General features: G+C 40.0%; 1 protein-coding gene across 2 annotated transcripts in view; it reads right to left on the bottom strand.

Annotated features, from left to right (window-relative positions):
• C6 (complement component 6) overlaps positions 1 to 20698 on the bottom strand; it is a 77166-nt gene that overhangs the window by 14733 nt on the left and 41735 nt on the right. For both annotated transcript variants that reach the window (XM_010853717.1, XM_010853718.1), the window contains exons 10-16: positions 16495 to 16661; positions 14867 to 15092; positions 13279 to 13450; positions 12585 to 12696; positions 8043 to 8175; positions 6953 to 7141; positions 1445 to 1535 (exon numbers count right to left, since the gene is read on the bottom strand). In XM_010853717.1, the coding sequence (XP_010852019.1) occupies positions 1445 to 1535; positions 6953 to 7141; positions 8043 to 8175; positions 12585 to 12696; positions 13279 to 13450; positions 14867 to 15092; positions 16495 to 16661 (1090 nt within the window). The remainder of the gene's footprint in view (positions 1 to 1444; positions 1536 to 6952; positions 7142 to 8042; positions 8176 to 12584; positions 12697 to 13278; positions 13451 to 14866; positions 15093 to 16494; positions 16662 to 20698) is intronic.

Genomic DNA, 20698 nt, shown 5'->3' with positions numbered 1-20698 from the left:
CAGAAAGAAAGCTGAGTGCCAAAGAATTGATGCTTTTGAACTGTGGTGTTGGAGAAGACTCTTGAGAGTCCCTTGGACTGCAAGGAGATCCAACCAGTCCATCCTAAAGGAGATCAGTCCTGGGTGTTCATTGGAAGGACTGATGATGAAGCTGAAACTCCAATACTTTGGCCACCTGATGCGAACAGCTGGCTCACTGGAAAAGACCCTGATGCTGGGAAAGATTGAGGGCAGGAGGAGAAGGGGACGTCAGAGGATGAGATGGTTGGATGGCATCACCGACTCGATGGACATGAGTTTGAGTAAACTCTGGGATTTGGGGATGGACAGGGAGGCCTGTTGTGCCGTGGTCCATGGGATCACAAAGTGTCGGACATGACTAAGCAACTGAACTGAATTGAACAGAATTTTATTGAAAAAATGCTTTTCCTTCTAGCCAATGATTTTGATTCTAGGCATTTCATCGCCTCCCTTGCAGGGCCACATGGTCATGTGAACAAGAGAAGAGTAGTGAAATGGAAGCCGTGATGAATCCCCCAGGAACTCTCCTTAAAAAGAGAGCATGTGTCCATTTCTGGTCTTCCTTCTATTGTACTCCAGCAGAGAAATCTTGGACCATGATATAAGTTCAAGAATGTTAGAATAGACAACTTTAATAAAAAGAAAGAAAGTATCAGCTATACCTCAATAAAAAATAAAGTATGAATATTAGATTAAAAAAAAGCATAGCAGAACAGACAGCAGGAAGGAGCTCCAGTTCTATCTGAAAGAAAAGAATCACCAGACCATCCCTAGACTGCCTTCCCCATGAATTTATTTTGTAAGATAGAGAAACAAAATTTTTCCTTAAGCGAGTCTTACTTTGGATTTTACTCCCATGAATGTAGTCCTGACATTAATAAGCACTCGACACTCCTGGGTTTGTTTATGTAGAAAAAGGCAATTATAACAACAGAGAGTCATGGCAGCCATATAAGGATATATCATTTTTCTTTATGCTTTCTGCCAACATGTGAAAGGATAAACTAACAAAGAGATGTGTGTGTTTGTGTGTGTTCATGTGTGTGTGAAGTCCATGCTCATACTTCTTTCTCTACTCCAACCTCTTGGAGTCACAACTTTGCCCCTATAGTTAGTGGGGAGAAGAAGGCTTTGAGATAATTGTGTCTGATGCTTTAAACAGGATAGAAATGTCTTTATCACCAGAATGAAACTGTTTTAGTACAAAAGCTATGCAAACTTAGGGAACAAGGCTGAGAGATAATTAAGAATGCCTGCTACTCAGTGGGGAAGGAAGAATTCAACAGAGCACAGGGGGTATCAGTTATATTAAAAATTAATATGCTTTGTATTCATGCTTTAAGAAGCCCGGCTCCTTCATGAAGTTGGTTACACTAGACTGGTTTTCTCAGTTCCTAAGCTCAGTCCAGAGAGTATCTCTTACCCACAGTCTTCTTCTGGAGACATGCAAACGCATTCAGATCCCAACTGTTTTTGTCCTGGTTGACAGTGACCCCTTAAGCCTGTCAGGAAATCTGAAACAAAAGAAAATGAAGAAAAGAACAGTTCACAGCATGGATTTCAAGTGGTAAGTTTGAATTTAGGAGAAAAGGCTATGGTGAAATGTTCTCACTTATCTCCTAGAGTTAGAGCACTCATTTTAGCTTTTTCAAATCTGTTGTTATGAAACAGTCCATCCGAAAAGTCCTTTCTAGCCCTTGTGAGCTGTCACGTTTCCAACCTAAAACTGCTATTAAGTTCAAGAAAATGAAATTGGTGAAATTTTTGTTCGTTTTTCAAATATTTATTGAACGACTATGATTTACCAGCACTGTGATAGATTCTGAGGATAGTGAGTTGAGCAAAATTTGACCCAGATCCCATGCTCTCAGAAATTCTAGTCTTGTGGGCAGACAGACATTAATCAAACAAACACACTCTACACATAGAATTTCTGCTGTTATTAGTGCTATTAAAGAGAAAGCATATAATCAAGCAAATTGATGTAGCTAGGAAGGTTATGAACGGTAAAATGGGAAGAGAACAGGGAGTATGATGGAGGGAAAGGAAATAGCAGACATGAAAGTGCTCAACAGAGAGAGAACATTTGACTTTCTTGGAATTGAAAGAAAGCCAGGGAAACAAGGGCAAGCAACAAGAAATGGCCAGAGAGATGGCTGTGCGGTGAACTGTGTAGGGTCATAAAGGGCTTTTGAAGGATTTTTGTCTTATTTCATAAGCAGTGGTAAATCTCTGATAGGTTTTAGCAGGGGGTGGTGTGACAAAATCAGGTCTGGATTTGGAAAAGAATTTAATTTTGGCTTCTGTGTAGAGAATGCATTTGGAGAGGCATGGTGGTCAAGACAGTAGACGATTTATGAGGTTATTATTGGGAAGATCCTCTAGAGAAGGGAAAAGGCTACCCACTCCAGTATTCTGGCCTGGAGAATTCCATGGACTGTACAGTCCATGGGGTCGAAAAGAATCTGACATGACTGAGCAACTTTCACTTTCACTATAGTAGTTTGGGTGAAAGAGAATGGTCATTTGGATCAAAGTGCCAGAGGTGGAAATGGAGAGAAGTGGGTGAACCTGAGACATTTCAAGCATGTAAAATGCATGAGATTGCATATTGTGGGTAGGTTATGAGAACTGTCAAGTATCATTCTTAGATTTCTGGTTTGCATAAGAGAATAGATGTTGGTGCCTAAACTGAAATAGTAAATATTAGAAAAAGTTAGTGGTAGGGAGGCAAGGGTGGTGACTCAGGAATTCCTCTCTGCAAATGCTGAATCTGTGATCTCTCTAAGACAGCCAAACAAAACAGATGTATAGAAATTTGGATACTCAGGCCTAAAGCTCAGTGGAGAAGTCTGTGGGAAAGATTTAAATTTGTTATTAGCCTACGGAGGGATCATTGAGGTAGAAGCTAAACCAGATGGCATTGTGTGTTGGAAGCAGGGAAAGAAAGCATCTGCAGAAGAAGGTCAGCTCTGTCGAACGTTGCTGAGAGACCAAAGCAGATGAGGACTGAAATGTTGTCCATTAAGTTTAGCAATATGGAGATCAGTGTCAACAATTGTGCAAATGGATTTTAGGGGATAATGAAAAGCCAGACTTTTCTTATACGAATAATCAGTGGAGAAATGGACAGCTCCCAAATGTAGCTATTTATCCCTGCCCGATATTCTAGGTACTAGGATGTTATGGTGGGAAAAAAGAAGTAGAAAAATGAAGACAGCAGTTATCCTCTTTGTCCATGAATCTAAGCAATAGTGGAAAAAGAGACATTAATCAAATAATCATAGTGATGAGTTTATAATTAAAAGCTGAGATAGGTATTTGGAAGAAATATGATTTCAGGAGACCATATCAGCAAAAAACAAAAACTGAGAATGGTAAGGAAGATTTATAAGGAAATGATGCTTGTGCCAAGGTGAGCAATTGGATACTGAATATGAGGAAGGGAGATTAAAGTAGAATGAAGAACACGGGTATATTATGTTCTGAATGCTGTGTTTAGTTGCTCAGTCATGTCCAGCTCTTTGTGACTCCATGGACTGTAGTCTACCAGTCTCCTCTGTCCATGGGGATTCTTCAGGATACTGGAGTGGGTTGCCATGCCCTCCTCCAGGGGAACTTCCCAACCCAGGGATCGAAACCAGGTCTTCCATATTTCATGTGTATTATATATCTGCGTTGCAGTAGGTATATTATATGGAAGGGGAAATCTTGGCTATCTTTGCTTATGTTGAGGCTCACCCAAAGAAGCTTTAGTTTTGAATTAAACATGGAGCTGACATCCTGAGCCTCCTGGATGAAACACACGTCCCTAGACTGGATCTGATTAATCAGGCATCCATATGGTCGCAGTGGCCTCTGAAGCAAGTAACTGACAAAGGAGGGAAGTAGAAAGGTATATCAGGCAGGAGGTTTGGTAGGGAAGCAGGTTTATGTTAGAGGCAAAAATAAAGATTTTAAAAATTGGTACATTTTCTTCTTTGCTGCTATGCATTTCCTACTATTCTCCTCTTTTAGGACCCTCATTCTATCTGGTGAAATTTGGCTCAGAGCTTTCATGAACATGGAGACCTATAACTGCTGCTAAGTTCTCAGATACTAAGATTTCCATTGACATGGGCTTGTTTTTCTTTGGTGTCTTGTGTGGCTATGTCTCTTTGGCTTTTGTAAATAAATCCACACTTACTCAGGTCAAGGAGGGACTCTAAGTTATACATTTCCAAAGAGCATCAGTTTTCAAGCACACAGAGCTTTGCTCCCTGCCTACCAGTTTGACGTCATCAGTGAACACATAAAAGGACTCTTTGCTCCCTCACTAAGTGTCAGGTGGAAGCCAGAACTGGTCCTCAGCTGCTCACACTTTCTGCCCTGCACAATTTGTGAGCAACCTGGAAATGAAAACATTGCAATCTTTAAAGAGTGATGAGGGCAAGGGGATCTTTGGAGGTGCTAACTTCTTAGAGGAAGGGATAAAAATGACAGGGGAGGTGTATGGCATCTCATTTCTTCAGGAAGCAAAATTCTTTTTCACATTAAAAGAATTAAAAGTCTTTCTGGTCAACCAATGACCTGGACATCTCTATATCACATATCTCCTGCCACATTGAGAGGAAAGAGGTTCAGTTTTATTGATGACTTTCTTTTTCTGTGACTCCTTTCATTGATCTTTCTGCCAACGTTGTCAGAGAGAAAGTAGATGAGATAGAGTATTTCTTTCTTTTGTCTTGATGTAGAGCATTTCGTTATCTCTCAGTTTGAATTATAATTGCAATTTCTTTTAAAAACATGGAGGGGTGTGTGTATGTGTATACATATGCTGTTATTTGTATAAAGAGAAGTATCTACCTAAGATGCCCAGAGAATCTTAATTTTGTAAACTGTGTGGTCCCCAAACACATTTATCTCTCTGATGTGTATGATCAAGAATCAAGTGAAGCTAAGCCACAATACCAACCTGAAGTTCTCACAGATTTCCATATGATCTCTTCATCAATAGTTTTAAGGTTATATAACAGTTGAAAAGTGAAAGTCACTCAGTTGTGTTCAACTCTTTGTGACTCCATGGACTGTTGCCCACCAGGCTCCTCTGTCCATGGGATTCTCCAGGCAAGAATACTGGAGTGGGTTGCCATTTCCTTCTCCAGGGGATTTTCCCAACCCAGGGACTGAACCCAGGTCTCTTGCATTGCAGGCAAATGCTTTACCATCTGAGCCACCAGGGAAACCCATGTAAGAGATTAAGTTTCCCCTTTTCCTTCAGACATTATAAAAGCACAGAACAGGATAAAGAAAACAAGGTAGCAGAGAGCTTGAGGAATTAGCAGAGCTGCTTGTTCGACCCAAACTGTCTGGTTTTGGGTCTAATTTAACCTCTCTTTGCCTTTAGTTTTTTCATAGGCAAAATAGGCCCAATCATATCTGAGCTCAGATAAACCCTCCAGGATTCTCTGATTAAAAATGAGACCTAACTTGAACAAGCATGTTGAGAAATTTGGAAGATATGAAACAGATGAAGCTCCCTTCCTTTTCCTCCAAGTAACCAACATGCCAGACTAATGGGAGTTCTCAGCTCCTCCTGCCAGCTGCCTGTCAGAAACTGAACTTCTGGGTTTATATGTTCCTCTCTTTCACAGCTTCACTCTTCTGCATTCACTAGTCCAGTTATAGACTTACCAAGAGTCAGTTTTATTTGTTTCCAAGTCTATTTATGCCAATTCCTATTGTAACTGTGTAAGTTGATTAAATATATCAACTTACATAATATATCAAACTTACATATAAGTTGATAAATATATCAACTGATAAAATGAAGGAGAAAAATTATTTTTATAAAAACTAAGTCAAAAACATTGAGTAATTTAAAATGGTTTGCAAAAATGTTTCTCTGAATTAATTGTGGGTTTGAAACTACTGTAAAAGATTAAAGTAAACAATACATATAAAAATTTTAAAGCATTTTCTAGTCAAATTTGCTGCAAAAGTTGCCTTTAAGCCTTCAACTCTCTTCAAAACAGTAATTCTCAACTTTGGCTGTATCCAGATTAACTCGGAAAGATTTTATATAAACACAAATACTGGCCGTCTTAGCTCAATGACATCAGAATCAGGTAAAGGGACTTAAGCAGAAGTGTTTTTTAAAGAGGTTCCCTACTTGGAGTTTAAAAACTTATTTTTTTAGAGAAATTGATATGGGATAGCAAAATTTCTATCTATGGGATAGCAAAAGATGAATTAGGTATTTGTTTTATTCAAGAAAGAAATCTTGGAACTCAAATCAGGAGACCCTTTATGAAATAAGAGGTTGGTCCTATGTTAGAAAATTGGGAAATATTTGTGTATTTCTATCTTCTAAATTAAAAATAATAGGCTCCCAGTACCTCAGCAGTAAAGAATCCGCGTGCAATGCAGGGACTGTAGGAGATGTGGGTATGATCCCTGGGTCGAGAAGATCCCTGGAGGAGGAAATGGCAACCCACTCCAGTCTTCTTACTTCTCCCCATGGATGGAGGAGCCTGGTGGGCTACTGTCCAGGGAGTTGCAAAAAGTCAGACAGGACTGAAGTGACTCACCAAACAAGCAAATAAGTTAAAATAAAATATTTAATTAATCAAAAAGCAGTGTGTATTATTTTTTTGTCACTCTCCACTTGAGCTAAAATTTCAGTTAACTCTCAATTCTGATCTTGTTATATGAGAGCACTTGTGCTGTATCAAAATATTGAAGTATTAGATTAGAAAATAAAATTGATCTCACTCTCCAAGATTTGAAAGTATCCACTTGACCAATAGCTACTTACGTGTTGCCTGAGCTCGTCATCAATACAAGGTGAAATACAACTCAGCCCATCATAAGCAACAGCGTCTCTGTGGATGCTACACAGATAATCTCAAAGGACACCACCCTAGCAGACCCCAGGATCCTGAGCTGTTACCTTTTTCACAGCTGAGTGAGTCCGAAATGGGTGGTGTCCAGGAATCCCCACTGCATGTGTACCTCGATGGCCCATTGACAACCAAACCTCTGGGACAGGTCAGCTCAATGGAGTCACCAATTTTATATAATGTCTGAAATGGTGACAGCGTCAGTCCTTCTGGCACTATTGGCTTGAGGCACTCTGTCCCTGCAGAGAGAAAAACATTTCAGATGCTTTTGGTGGAGCAGAACACTCAAGGGATACAGGCAGATTTTGTGCATTCCAAGAAATGATTTTAATGTGATTGACCACATTGGTTAAGTGTTAATGCTGCCTTTTGAGCAGAAAAACAGGGGGTTGAGGATCCCAGGCTTCCACTGAGAAACTGCCTTTAGTTCCATTAACGGAAGAACTTGCTATGGAAACGATTTCAGATATTCGTAACTTTCACTACATCACTGGGACATTTTCAAGAAATAATCTTTTTCACTCTTCTCCCCAGTGAGCTTTCCCAAAAGCAGGTGGCTGCACCATGGGTGACACAGAGGCAGAAGTTCTAATTGATACTGATTTCAACTTTGTGTTATGGTATTCAATAATAACTCTTTGGAGTCCCCATCTGAACCTAGTTTGATTCACATTTTGACTCCGATGAAGCATGGGTATATGTGGAGCCTACAAACCCTTGCTCTCTTTTCCAGCAAAGCATGCCAATGTGCTCCAAGGAGAAAACCTCATTTCACATGATATGCCATCTCTGACACGTAAGAGTTAAGCATCATTTCCCTGGGACCCATTAGCTTGCATCTCTTGGTACACTGGGCCAGGCTGATGTCGGTGGTTGGATGCAGTTAGCAAAAGTCCCCAATTTCTTTTTAAGCACAAGCCTCACGGACCGGCTAACACGCAGGGGTGAGAACTAAAATATGAAGACAGTTTGAAATCTAACTTTAGCAGACAAATTCTATTTTCTGTTTCACTAAATCTTTTCACCAGAGTTACTGAAAAATGGTAAAATGTACTAATCTAAGGGTGTGACTTTGCTTTATTTATTTTGGGCACGTTCATTCTTTAGCAGAGTCACATAGAGGGTCTGCCCAGTTCTCACGTTGGCATTCCACGTCTCCTTGCCTCCAGCTTCTGTCTGGTAAGCATCTGAAGTACTGGTATCCAACAGCTTTGAATCCAGTAAAGCATAAAATTTCAACTTCTTCTCCAACTGAGTACTGTTTCTTTTCATTCTAGAATTAAAACCAAAATCAGCCCATTACTAATGTGATGAATGGTATCTTCAAACACCTCAGGGCCCTCCTAGATCTTTTCTGTTCCTTCATTCCTGTATCTACTCAAAGTCTGCTAAATTTATACTTCCAAATATCTCTCAAAGTTCACTCCTTTCCTTTGCCATCATCATTGCCTTTGCTCACAGTACATATTATCTGTTTAACTCGATCCCTGGATCAGGGAGATCCCCTGGAGAAGGAAATGGCAACCCACTCCAGTATTCTTACCTGGAGAATCCCATGGACAGAGGAGCCTGGTGGGCTACAGTCCACAGGGTTGCAAAGAGTCGGACATGACTGAGCGACTTCACTCACCACAACTATCTACCTATCTAACAACTAACTAGTCCCTCTTCTAATCCTTCTTCCATATTGCTACTTTAAATTGATTAGAATATATATATATATATATTTACTTAATAACTTACTCCCCTCTGTATATGTGTTGGCTTACTATTGCAAGAATAAGAAAACTATATACTATAGGCTGCAGTCCATGGGGTCACTAGAGTCGGACACGACTGAGCGACTTCACTTTCACTTTTCACTTTCATGCATTGGAGAAGGAAATGGCAACCTACTCCAGTGTTTTTGCCTGGAGAATTCCAGGGACGGGAGGCCTAGTGGGCTGCCGTCTATGGGGTGGCACAGAGTCGGACACGACTGAAGCGACACAGCAGTGGCTATAAACTGAATAAGTAATGTATTCTACATATGAAGCAAATATATGCAATTGCTATGGTAACAAATTGACTACAAATCATTTGAAAGTGTTCTTAATAACCTATTGGGCATTACATATTTTCCCAGTTAATGTGTAAATAAAGTGCAACTATTGGCATGTGGGAGTTCACGAAAAGATTTTAAGATAAAGTGGGTTTTATATTCTTAACTTGGAATATGAAACTTAACCCACTTCCCCATCCTCACCTCTTGCCATTTCTTCCCATAGAACCCATGCTCTAGGAAAACAAAGGCATTTAGGCATCTACCATTCTTTGCACATAATATTCTCTTTCATGCCTCCATATCTTTATTAGCTGTTTCCTCTATCCTCAACATCTTCTCTGTTCCATTGTCCCAAGACGCAACTCAAGTAGAATTTCCTGTGTGGGAAATCTCTTTCATTTACCAGTTTCATCACATGTATCATCCTTTTGGTTTTGGAGAGAAACTTGCACAAAATTCTATTTTATGTTGATCACATTTATCAGCCCCACCCCTATGCTTAAACTTGTATAAGCTCTACTTTATGTTTATCACATTTATCAGCCCCACACCTATGCCTGAGTGGTATTTCTTCTACCAGATCTCTGCCTCACAAATCTTTGTGTGTTAGTCACTCAGTTGAGACCGACTCTTTGCAACGCCATGGACTCTAGCCCTCCAAGCCCCTCTGTCTATGGGATTCTCCAGGCAAGAATATTGGCATAAGTTGCCATTCCCTTCTCCAGGATATCTTCCTGACCCAGGGATCGAACCCCAGTCTCCTGCATTGGAAGCAGATTCTTTACCATCTGAGCCTTACACAGGGCTTGATAACTATGCTGAATAAAATGAAAAACACTCTCCTTTTTAGGAAGACAGTAATGTAACGGTCTCTCCTTACTGAATGGGAGGCAAGTACAAAGGACTGACTAGGAAGTTATTCTCTGAGAATTGAAGATGGGAATTTTGAGGGACGTGAAAGTTCAATTATCAACCTTTGTTACTACGTGGCCATGTGATTCAACTTGTCTCCCAGAAGATGATTAATTTTCTGAATACAAAAAAAGTATCCCATCATTGGTTATTATGGATATGGCTGTGTTTCCAAGGGGAATGGCATGATGATTAGTATTAATGATCTGGATATTTTATTCAAAGGCTGAACATTTTCCCTCACAATTATTCTGAAATAAGTTATTGTCACAAGCTTCTGCTTCATTTCTCTTATGAAGCTATAACCTATAAGTATATGCTGCAGGCATCAAGCTTTGGTCAACACATCTGCTAGACCAACTTAGCAAGGGCCTTTACCCAGAGTCACTGTCACTTGCCTCTGGGGTAAGTGCCTTTGGTCACTAAACAGATACCTTCACGTGCAGTGGCACGATTGCTCTAGCCTGGAATGAGGCATATCTGCCTTTGACTCCGTAAAAGGGGCATTTTGCTACTTGGAATTCTAGAAGGTGCTCATTAGAAAAGTCAAAATTGTCTTACTTTTGAGCAAAAACTATTGTTAGGTAGGAATTAGGCCTTTAATAAAGAGTAAATTGAAGCAAGGAGTGAACTTATTCGTAGAAATGGAAACATATATTCTAATTTTGTGAAGAGTCATTGGAATAATGAATCACTGTTAAACCTTTTGTGTGTTTTTAAAATTAGAACGTCAATCATTTTAACACTTTATGTAAGCAATTGACGCAAACAGATTAAAAATTATTTAGAAATCTGGATGTGACAAAGTGTAATTTTGAGGATAATGTTGAAAAGGGCAAGGATTGGCAAACTATTTCTGTAAAGGGCCTTGAGAGTCAGCTACAGGCCAGGTAGCGCCTGTCACCTTGTGCCACTGTTGCTCAAAAAAGTCATAGTCATTATGTAAACAAACGAATGTAGTTGTGTTCCAAAAAACTTCACTTGAAAAAGGAAGAAAAGGGCCTCTCTGGTGGCTCAGTGGTAAAGAATCCACCTGCCAATGCAAGGGACACGTGTCGACCCCTGGTCCCGGAAGATCCCACATGCCCTGGAGCAACTAAGCCTGTGCACCACAACTATTGAGCCTGAGCTCTAAAGCCTGGAAGACGCAACTACTGAAACCTGCTCACTCTAGGGCTTGTGTCTCAACAAGAGACACCACGGCAGTGAGAAGGAAGGGTAAGCCCTGCTTGCTGCAACTAGAGAAAAAAATGGAGCAGCAACAAAGACTCAGCCAAACATGACTAAATAAATACTAAAAGAGAAAAGAAAAAGAAAAACAGAGGGCAGACCAGATTTGGCCCATGGGTATAGTTTGCTGATCCCTGTCCTAAAGGATTTGTTCCCCAAGTGTGGCTCCCCAACTAGCAGCACCAGTATTACACAAGATCTTGCTTGTTACGGAAGTTTCTGGGCCTTGCTCAAGACTTTGGAGTTTGAGAATCTCTGGTTCTCCAGTAAGGACTAATGAACGTTCAGTTCAGTTCAGTCACTCAGTCATGTCCGACTCTTTGTGACCCCGTGGACTGCAGCACGCCAGGCTTCCCTGCCCATCACCAGCTCCTGGAGCTTGCTCAAACTCATGTCCATCGAGTTGGTGATGCCATCCCCTTCTCCTCCTGCCTTCAATCTTTTCGAGCATCAGGGTCTTTTCTAATAATTCAGCTCTTCACATCAGGTGGCCAAGGACATTACTCCCCTCCAAAATATTTCTCCCCCTTCACACCTCTAGGCCTAGCACCTTATACATGAGCAGATGTATGAACAGGGAAGATATATGAGTGCAGACACTGTTCTGTGGCTATTTATTTGCTGGCTTTGGAGAATCAAAGCTTATTGCTCTTTAATCATAAATATGACACAGTTGGAAACAGATTAAAGGCTTTATTGGGTTTAAGAAAGGTAAAATCTCTTTTAAAAATGTAAAATTGATTAAGGCACATGTCTCCTGTGATCAATTTAAGTATTATGTATCTCCTGAAAATTTATATCTAAAGTCACAGAACTGTCTAATAAAAAAGTTGTTTTTAATCATAGAAACATACAGTGGTTTAAAGAAAAAAGATAAAAGGTAATAAAACTTTGATTGCTTAAGAGTTCTATAGGTATTTAGCCTAATAAATCATTATAGGCTCAACACTGCCTATGTTATAGTCAAACTAGTTTGTTTCCCTGATAATGTGCCATAGATAGGGGGTTAGTTTGTTCAGATTCAGAAATAAACAGTCAGATCTTATTTGTAGACTCTTAGAGAAGTCATCCGGAGAAGGCAATGGCAAACCACTCCAGTACTCTTGCCTTGAGAATCCCAGGGACGGGGGAGCCTGGTGGGGTGCCGTCTTTGGGGTCACACAGAGTCGGACACGACTGAAGCAACTTAGCAGCAGCAGCAGCAGAGAAGTCATCCAATCCATTCTCCACTCACATAAATATGTCATCAGCACATGAGTTAGTGCCAAGGAGCACAAAAGACCCTGCCGTTCTTTGGTCTAACAACTAGGTATGAGGATGTCTTCAGGGAATTCAAGAGGGGAAGTGGTGGAGCCTTTCTAAATATTACCTTTTTTACCTTTTAAGTCAATAGGTTATTAAACTAAGAAAAAAATAACTCCACATAAAAGAAAATGCATGCTTCCTAAGTTCTCCTTTTAGGAGTCCAAACCTAAAGTGAAGGTCAGGATGCTTACCCGAATAAATCCATTTTCTGGAGGGACTGGTTGAGGACACCCTGAATCTGATTCTAATTCAGGGAGATCAGTTTCTTTCATGTCCTCATCATCACTGATGCATGGTTGTCCACTAGAAGGGAAAAAAAAGACGTGTATAATAAAATAAATATGTACACATACTTAAATGTCTATGTATGTACATATATGGATGCATATATATATACATATACACACACATTATGTATGTATGTGTGTGTATATATATACTTTAGAGCATGCTAAGTTGCTTTAATTGTGTCTGACTCTTTGCAACCCCATGGACTGTAGCCCACCATGTTCCTCTGTTCATGGGATTTCCCAGGCAAGAATACTGGGGCGGGTTGCCATGACCTCCTCCAGGGAATCTTCCTGACCCAGAGATAGAACCTGTGTCTCTTATGTCTCCTGCATTGGCAGGGGGGTTCTTTGCCACTAGCACCACCTGGGAAGCCCATATATATATATATATATATGTATATAAAACAGATAAAAAAGAGAGAAAACATTAGAGAGGAAAAGGGGTAGTAGCATATCTAACACCTCACTGATATGTTGGAATAGGTAAAATTCTAAGTATTTCTTCACTTAGCGATAAGAAAATAAATATTGCAAGTCTCTAGCAGCGGGGATGGGGGCTGCCCGCTCTCTCCGGTGCCCGTCTTCCCATCCTTACTCGTTCTGCATTATGGAGAACGTGCAGTGCTCCTCTTGCCGCCTCTCCCCCTCACAGCGTTTTCCTCCTTGCTGAGGGGCAGGGTTGTTGCATTCGCGGGTTCTCGATCTCCTATAAGTAGCATCACACGAGCTCCAGGAGGACCAGCAGCCCCAGTTCCCATCCACAGCATCTGGAAGACAGGGACATCCACCCACCGATCTCAGTGCAGCCCAGAGAACTGGGCTTTGAAGCCAGGCCAACTTGGTTGCCTCGCGTTTTAGCTGTGGGATCCTTTGCAGCATATCATAGAGTTGTTGTCAGGATTAGAAGAAATTCTCTGTGTAAAGTGGCTGATACATCATCTGTTTTTACTTTCCTGTTCCCACAGGAAGAATAAAATGGCAACAGCTCTGAATAATTTTCAACTATCAGCAATGTGTCACACAGTACATATATGCATACACCTATGTGTACACGGAGAAGGCAGTGGCACCCACTCCAGTACTCTTGCCTGGAAAATCCCATGGACGGAGGAGCCTGGTGGGCTGCAGTCCATGGGGTGGCTGAGGGTCGGACACTACTGAGCGACTTCACTTTCACTTTTCACTTTCATGCATTGGAGAAGGAAATGGCAGCCCACTCCAGTGTTCTTGCCTGGAGAATCCCAGGGACAGGGGAGCCTGGTGGGCTGCCATCTATGGGATTGCACAGAGTCGGACACGACTGAAGTGACTTAGCAGCAATGTATACATATTAACATCTTCTGAAAAGTATATCTATCTATCTAATATATATATTAAAATACATTTCTAAAGCTAATAGACTATATTCTTACTCCCATGACACATCTCTTTCTAAAGAGGATTAGAGGTAGCTATGAATATATCTTAGTCCAGTATGAAAATTTTGATTGTGGTTTAATTTGTCCCTTATTACAAGCCATCCTTATTCTACATTATAATGCATAAGAGACTCATAACATCAGTATCCTATAGTTTACTTTATAGTATGTTTTTAAATTTTATTTACCTTATGTTATAGGCATTGTGCTGTTTATTTCATATTCATATGTTGTTGTTGTTTAGTCACTTCAGTTGTGTCTGATTCTGTGTGACCTGATGGACTGTAGCCCGTCAGGCTCCTCTGTCCATGGGATTCTCCAGGCAAGAATACTGGAGTGGGTTGCCATTTCCTTCTCCAGGGGATTCTTCTGACTCAAGGATCAAACCTACTTCTCTTACGTCTCCTGCATTGCCAGGTGGGTTCTTTACCACTAGCACCACTTGGGAAGCTCAACTACATAAACACACATATATAGCTTTCGAGTGCATAGTGGGCTTATCCCCATTTTATGGAAAACAGATTGAGGCACAGAGAGGTTAGGTGACTTTTCCAAGGTCACACAGCTGATAGGTTACAGCTGAGATTGACATCAAACTGTTTGACTTTTGAGGCTAATTTTCTCCAGGCCTAATTTCCTTGTGAATTTGCATAAGGTGGAAATTGCAAGGACAAGTTTTGTTTGTTTTGCTGTTTTCATCAACCAACCCAGAATACCTTGGGGAGGGGAAAGCTTCCTGCCCCCTAGTAAGTTACTGACACTTACTAGATTTGTAATCCGGGGACCGTCTCTCACAGTTCTCGCCATAGGTGCCGCTCTGGCAAACACACAGACATTCGGTCCCTGAGAGCACGGGGCGGCCATTGTTAGGGCATCGAGCACACTGGCAAGGGTCAAACTTGGCTGCGTACTCCCGAAAAGCTCTCCTGAGGTTGTTCCGTCTTGTCACCGCACAGGGGATGTTTCTGACCAGGTCCGTGATGGGAGCAAGCTAAGAGCAGATGGGAGGGGGAAGCTCTAGTCAGAGTCACCTCTTTGGCACATGTTGACATCACCACCCAGTTCTCATGGAATCAGAGGCAAGACCTGGGCAATCGTATGCTTCAAAGTGATTATTGTAGAATACGGCATATCTGTCTATTGAACCAGTAGAGAAAAGCCCTCTCCATGAGGGAAGGGGAGGGCAGGGAGCTTCTTCCCTTCTATCCTGGGTAGAGCAGCAGTCTTCAGGATTAGCTGGCTTCCACTGTCCTTAAAGTACAGCAAGTGTAATGTACTTAGAGTTTACTTTCCCTGCGCTTCTACTATGGAGGAAGCCTCAGATGAGGTGTCACTCATGAGAATCTTATTTATTGAGCATCAGCGTCTGGAGATAAGTGACTAAGAGTCAGGCAGCTCAGGAATGTTTTGGTGAAACATCAACAAGTTTGACTCAAACAGGAAGATCTGGGAAGAGTGAAGTCTGTGTTCTTTGTTTTTCCAGGGATAATACTATTGGCTTTTGGTGAATCAGGTGAAAAAATGTGGAAAGAGAACACAAAGAAATGAACTTGCTGGTAGAATCTATAGAAGAATTACAATAACAAATATGGGGGCTAACACAAAAATCAAGGCTCATCAACATTTTAAAACCCCAGAGGAATGACTCTCTATGCAGTGTATGACTCACAAGTGCCCAGATGGATGGCTGGACCACATTTTCCTACCATAACCTGTAGAATTCCAAATATCTTCACACTGCATGTAAATCATCCTACTTTCATGATGGTTGAATTCCTTTATTTTCATTTGAATGAAATGAGCAGAATAGCTCCTTCAGTGGCTTTAAAAAATGTGCTTCTGTTTCAGGCAAAACTGGTTTAAGTGGCATATGACTGATTTGTGGACAAAGTATTTCAGACATAATAAAAAAACCCCCTTTAATGTAATTACAACAAATATAAGACTGGTAAATTTAATCAATGGTGATAGAAACAGAATTTCAAATGGATCTAAAATCTCATATATCCCACAGAGCTATAAATGAAGATTTAGGAGTGCTCATCTACTAAAGAATTGCAAGAAAAATACAGAAATCAAATGTATTATATACATGGGAAGATAAAGAGCCCTACTTTAGGCAAGTTTAGGCAGTTTTATGCACCAAATTTCCTCTTTTGGTATTTTATGTATGCTATGAATTCTAAATGCCTAACTACAGAATGCTTGTTAGAACAGCTAAAACAAGGGATGTGTAATTCAATGTTTTTTAAAAAGGTATATTGTGCATGCACACCAAAGAAACACATTTCTTTTATCATCTGAGAAGAAAATGGAAAAGGAATTGTGTGATGCATAGTTTGGGCCGCCAGACAACAGCTTTAGCTCTTACCCATAATGCTTTTTGACCTTACCGCAAAGTCGATCACAGAAGGATTTTCCTTCACTGATTCTAACCAGTCAGAAAATACCCTCTCTTCCGGAACCGGGCCCCCTTTCTCCCAAGCCAAAGCCGCCGCATATGCGCTCCTCCCACCTTGAACCAGCGATATGGATTTCTCTGATCCCTGCATAAAGGAACCTGCAAGGTATTTCAAGAAAATGACTTGTTTAATTTTACTGCAAATTCAAACTTGAAAGTAAAGCCTATTTGCACAGGAAAAAGGAGCAGATGGCAGAACCTTGTAGCTCCATTAAGTCAGCTAAGTGAAAGCTCTGGAACACACCTCCTGTCCCTAGAGGGAGTTTAATAATAGAAATGATAACCATAGTGCTAACAGCTACCATTTATTAAGCAACTCGTGTATGTTGGGCACTCTACTCTCATTATTCATGTAATTCTCATAACAGTCCTGAGAAGTAGGTGTTATAATAAACACGGACTTTGAAGCCAGAAGTAATTTGGCCTAGAACACGTGGTTACTAAGGAGAGAGAAGAGGTGGGATACAGACGTAATCCAAGGCCTAAGGACTCTGCCTCCTGCTCTTTGATGCCAAACCTCCCACTTTTGACTTATATAAGCATATGTCTTGGGCCCCAGAATAACATAAATCACATGGTTTCTGACACCCATTCAGTGGACCACCATGCCATAATTGACTACAATTACAGAAAAAGGTGATAGAATGCTTTTAAGCTTAAAGATAGGAGTAAAAGTACAACTAACCAAAGGGAAAAATTAAACATAGGAGTTGGCACAATGTTGCTTTAGAGGTAAAGCATTTACTGTATATAGGAAAGATCTTTTACATACATTTTCAGGACAATTCCTATTAACTAATAGTGTCTTTAATATGAGTCTGTGTGCGTGCTCAGTCGTGTCTGACTCTGCGACCCCATGGACTCTAGCCTGCCAGGCTCCTCTGTTGATGGAAGTTTCCAGTCAAGAATACTGGAGTGGGTTGCCATTTCCTTCTCGAGGGGATCTTCCTGACCCAGGGATTGAACCTGAGGCTCATCTCCTGAGGCTCTTGCATTGGCATGTGGATTTTTACCACTAGAACACCTGAGAAGCCCACCTGGGTGATAAGAAATTGTAATGAGAAAATGAAATGGTAAAGAGGTTAGTGATATGGGTAACAGTTAATGGCATTGATTTGATGTCTGTTCTGGAGTTTCAGTAAAGTTCAGCCATGCCCCTGTTTAGAAATTCTGCAGTGAGGGAGACTAGGATGATTAAAACAATGGATGAAATACTCTCTCTATGGAAAAACTATGGTCTTTTTCAAAGTGAGCTGCTTAAGAGGGATATAGGAAGAACATTTTAGAAGGTGTTTTTTTTTTTTTTTGCATTTATTTTTCTTGTGAAATACGAGAGAAATCATTATTTACCAATATATCAAATACCTACTGACAGTGATTCTGACTTGCTAGATTGATATCATATATGTCATAAGTGGAATGACACTATGGTAAGAGTTATACATGATAAGCTTGGAATCTTAAAGAAAGAACTAGAGTTAAGTCTATTTATTATTCTATTAAGTACTATGAACAGAATGCTTACAAGTGAATAAATGGCTTAAAAAAATTCCAGAAAGAAAATTCAGACTGAAGATGATACCTATAGTGCAAACATAAGCAAAACAACTAGAAGGAAGAATAGATATTTCTCTTTCTTATGCAAGCTTCTCATTGTCACAACATGAGTTTGACACCAAAGCTGCCTCAAAACACATCAAAAGTTTCAAGCAGATTTATGAATTATTATCACTATGGTATGATATCAAAACCAGGGGTTTCCTAGTGGTTCAGAGGTGAAGAGTACACTGCAAGGCAGGATAGTTGGGTTTGACTCCTGGGCTGGAAAGATCCCCTGGAGAAGGAAATGGCAACCCACTCAAGGATTCTTGCCTGGAAAACCCCATAGACAGAGGAACCTGGCGGGCTATAGTCCATGGGGTCACAGAAGAGTTAGACTTGACTAAGAGACTCAATGACAACGATGATGAGCAAGATAATGAAAAATTCTATTTTATATAGACTATCTTTTGAAACTAGCTCAGGGTTAGAAATAGAATATCTATATTCTTAAGTGTGCTTTTAGTAAACAACATAAATACGTCTTTGTTTTTAGGCAAATCGTCATTGTGATTGATCAATGTTAGTTGACAATGTTCTATAAACCAGGCACTAAAAACTTGGGTTGGGGAGTTGACACAATTCAGGAATATTAGCGATGTGTAAGCTGGGTAGGATGGATGGTTGGGTTGATTATTTGGTTTGGATACCACTGCAATAGTCTCTGGTTTTGCAGTGTCTTCCTGTTATGAGTTCATTTTGGACATTTTTTCATCTCTATGTTGGAGGGATTTTACAGTTGAGTAGTTTTTATTCATTGAGTACTCAAGAATGAACATTTCCAGAATGCTCTCAGGTTTTGAGATATCTTTCTGATGAACACATTTTCTTTTCTGTTTTAGAAGTTTGTGAACATTCCTCTATTGTCTTAGCATTGCATTTTGTGAATAAGTCTGATGCCAGCCAGATTTTGTTGTTATTCTATAGGGAAATTATTTTTTCAGCTAAGGTACTTGAATTCATTTTAAAAATCTTTGAATTTAGTTAATTAGCTAGAATTTGCCTTGAAATTGCATATTTGAACCATATTTCTGATACAATTAATCAAGACACATTTCATCCTTTCTTTCAGGGACACGTTCATATATTTACTTATTTATTAAAATAGTTTTTCTCTTTCATTTCTTGGGCTCGCTATTTCAGGAACACTAATTCCCATATATTAAATTATATTTGTCATTCTATTTCCATTAGATATTCTTTAATAATGGTTAATATCTGAATTTTTCTGCATTTATTATGAATTACTTTGGATCTTTGTTTTATTAATTTTACTTTCAGACAATTATATCTTGAATTTGCAGTGTCTATTTATAACTATAATGGTGATTCTTTTCAATATTTGTGTCCTTGCACCTTAGTTTTGAAATCTTCCTTTTCAGTTAATTCTTATATTTAATCTTTTCAAACTCTGAGCTCTTGATTTATTGAATTCTCATTCTTATTAGGTTATTCTATTGCAAGACAAACTGGTATAGAATTTGTATATTCTCTGGTTTACATTACAAGGTTGATTGCATACTGCTCTTTTTTTGACTGTAATACAAATGTGTAGTTATCAAATCAGCTCTCATTTTGCTTATACTCAACATGGGCATCCACATGTAAACCATCAATAGCCTCTGATACTTAAAACTATCTACTTATTATTATAAGTAGCTTGGCTATTTTTAATACTGGGTGACCTTGGCTGTCCCCCAGTGACAATATAAGCTTCATATTTTGGGAGTTTCTGTGATTCCCTTTGTTCTGAGCAGTCATCAGTCAGAAAAAATAAGGGAATGAGAGAATTTTACACAGAGAAGGAGGTATTTATAATGACAAGGCACAGTCGAGAGCATGACTTATTTAGGAAAGAGAGGCAGAAACTTAGCTAGGCAGAAAGTGAGGCAGGAACTTATCTTCAAGGCTATGTGAAGCCATGACATGTTTAAGGCCTGAGTGTTTCATGATAAGATTTGCCTTGGAGAATATTCCTCTCACAGAAAATGTGTAGAATAAGGCAAGACCAGAGGCAAAGGGACCAGTTGGGAGGCCTTTGTGGTAATCCAAGTTGGAAATGATGAATGGAAGGCATGTGCATGGAAATGAGGAACTGGGGAGAACTGGGAGAAATATTAAGAAGGAGGAATGACTGCTTACTGCTTGTAGAGGCAAGAAAGAGGGAGGGAGAAATCAAAGGCAGCACTCAGGTTTCTCACTTGGTTGTCTGAGCGTTTTTAATGTATTACTTTTAGAGCTTCCGTGCATGCGTCTGACTCGTTGCGACCTCATGGACTGTAGCCTGCTCGGCTCCTCTGTCCATAGGCTTTCCCAGGCAAGAATTCTGGGGTGGGTTGTCATTTCCTTCTCCATAGGATATTCCTGACCGAGGGATCAAACCTGTGTCTCTTGCACTGGCAGGCAGATTCTTTACCACTGAACCATCTGGGAATCCCCCTTCTTAGAACTTATCAGTCTGTTTTTTCTTTTTTTTTTTTAATTGAAATATAGTTGATATACAATTTTGTGCTAGTTTCTAGTGTACAACAAAATCA

Source organism: Bison bison, unplaced genomic scaffold (genome assembly GCF_000754665.1).
Source record: "Bison bison bison isolate TAMUID 2011002044 unplaced genomic scaffold, Bison_UMD1.0 scf7180017864331, whole genome shotgun sequence".
NCBI classification, from domain to species: domain Eukaryota; kingdom Metazoa; phylum Chordata; class Mammalia; order Artiodactyla; family Bovidae; genus Bison; species Bison bison.
The sequence above is the reverse complement of the archived record's forward strand: the minus strand, read 5'-3'. Positions and strand labels throughout refer to the sequence as shown.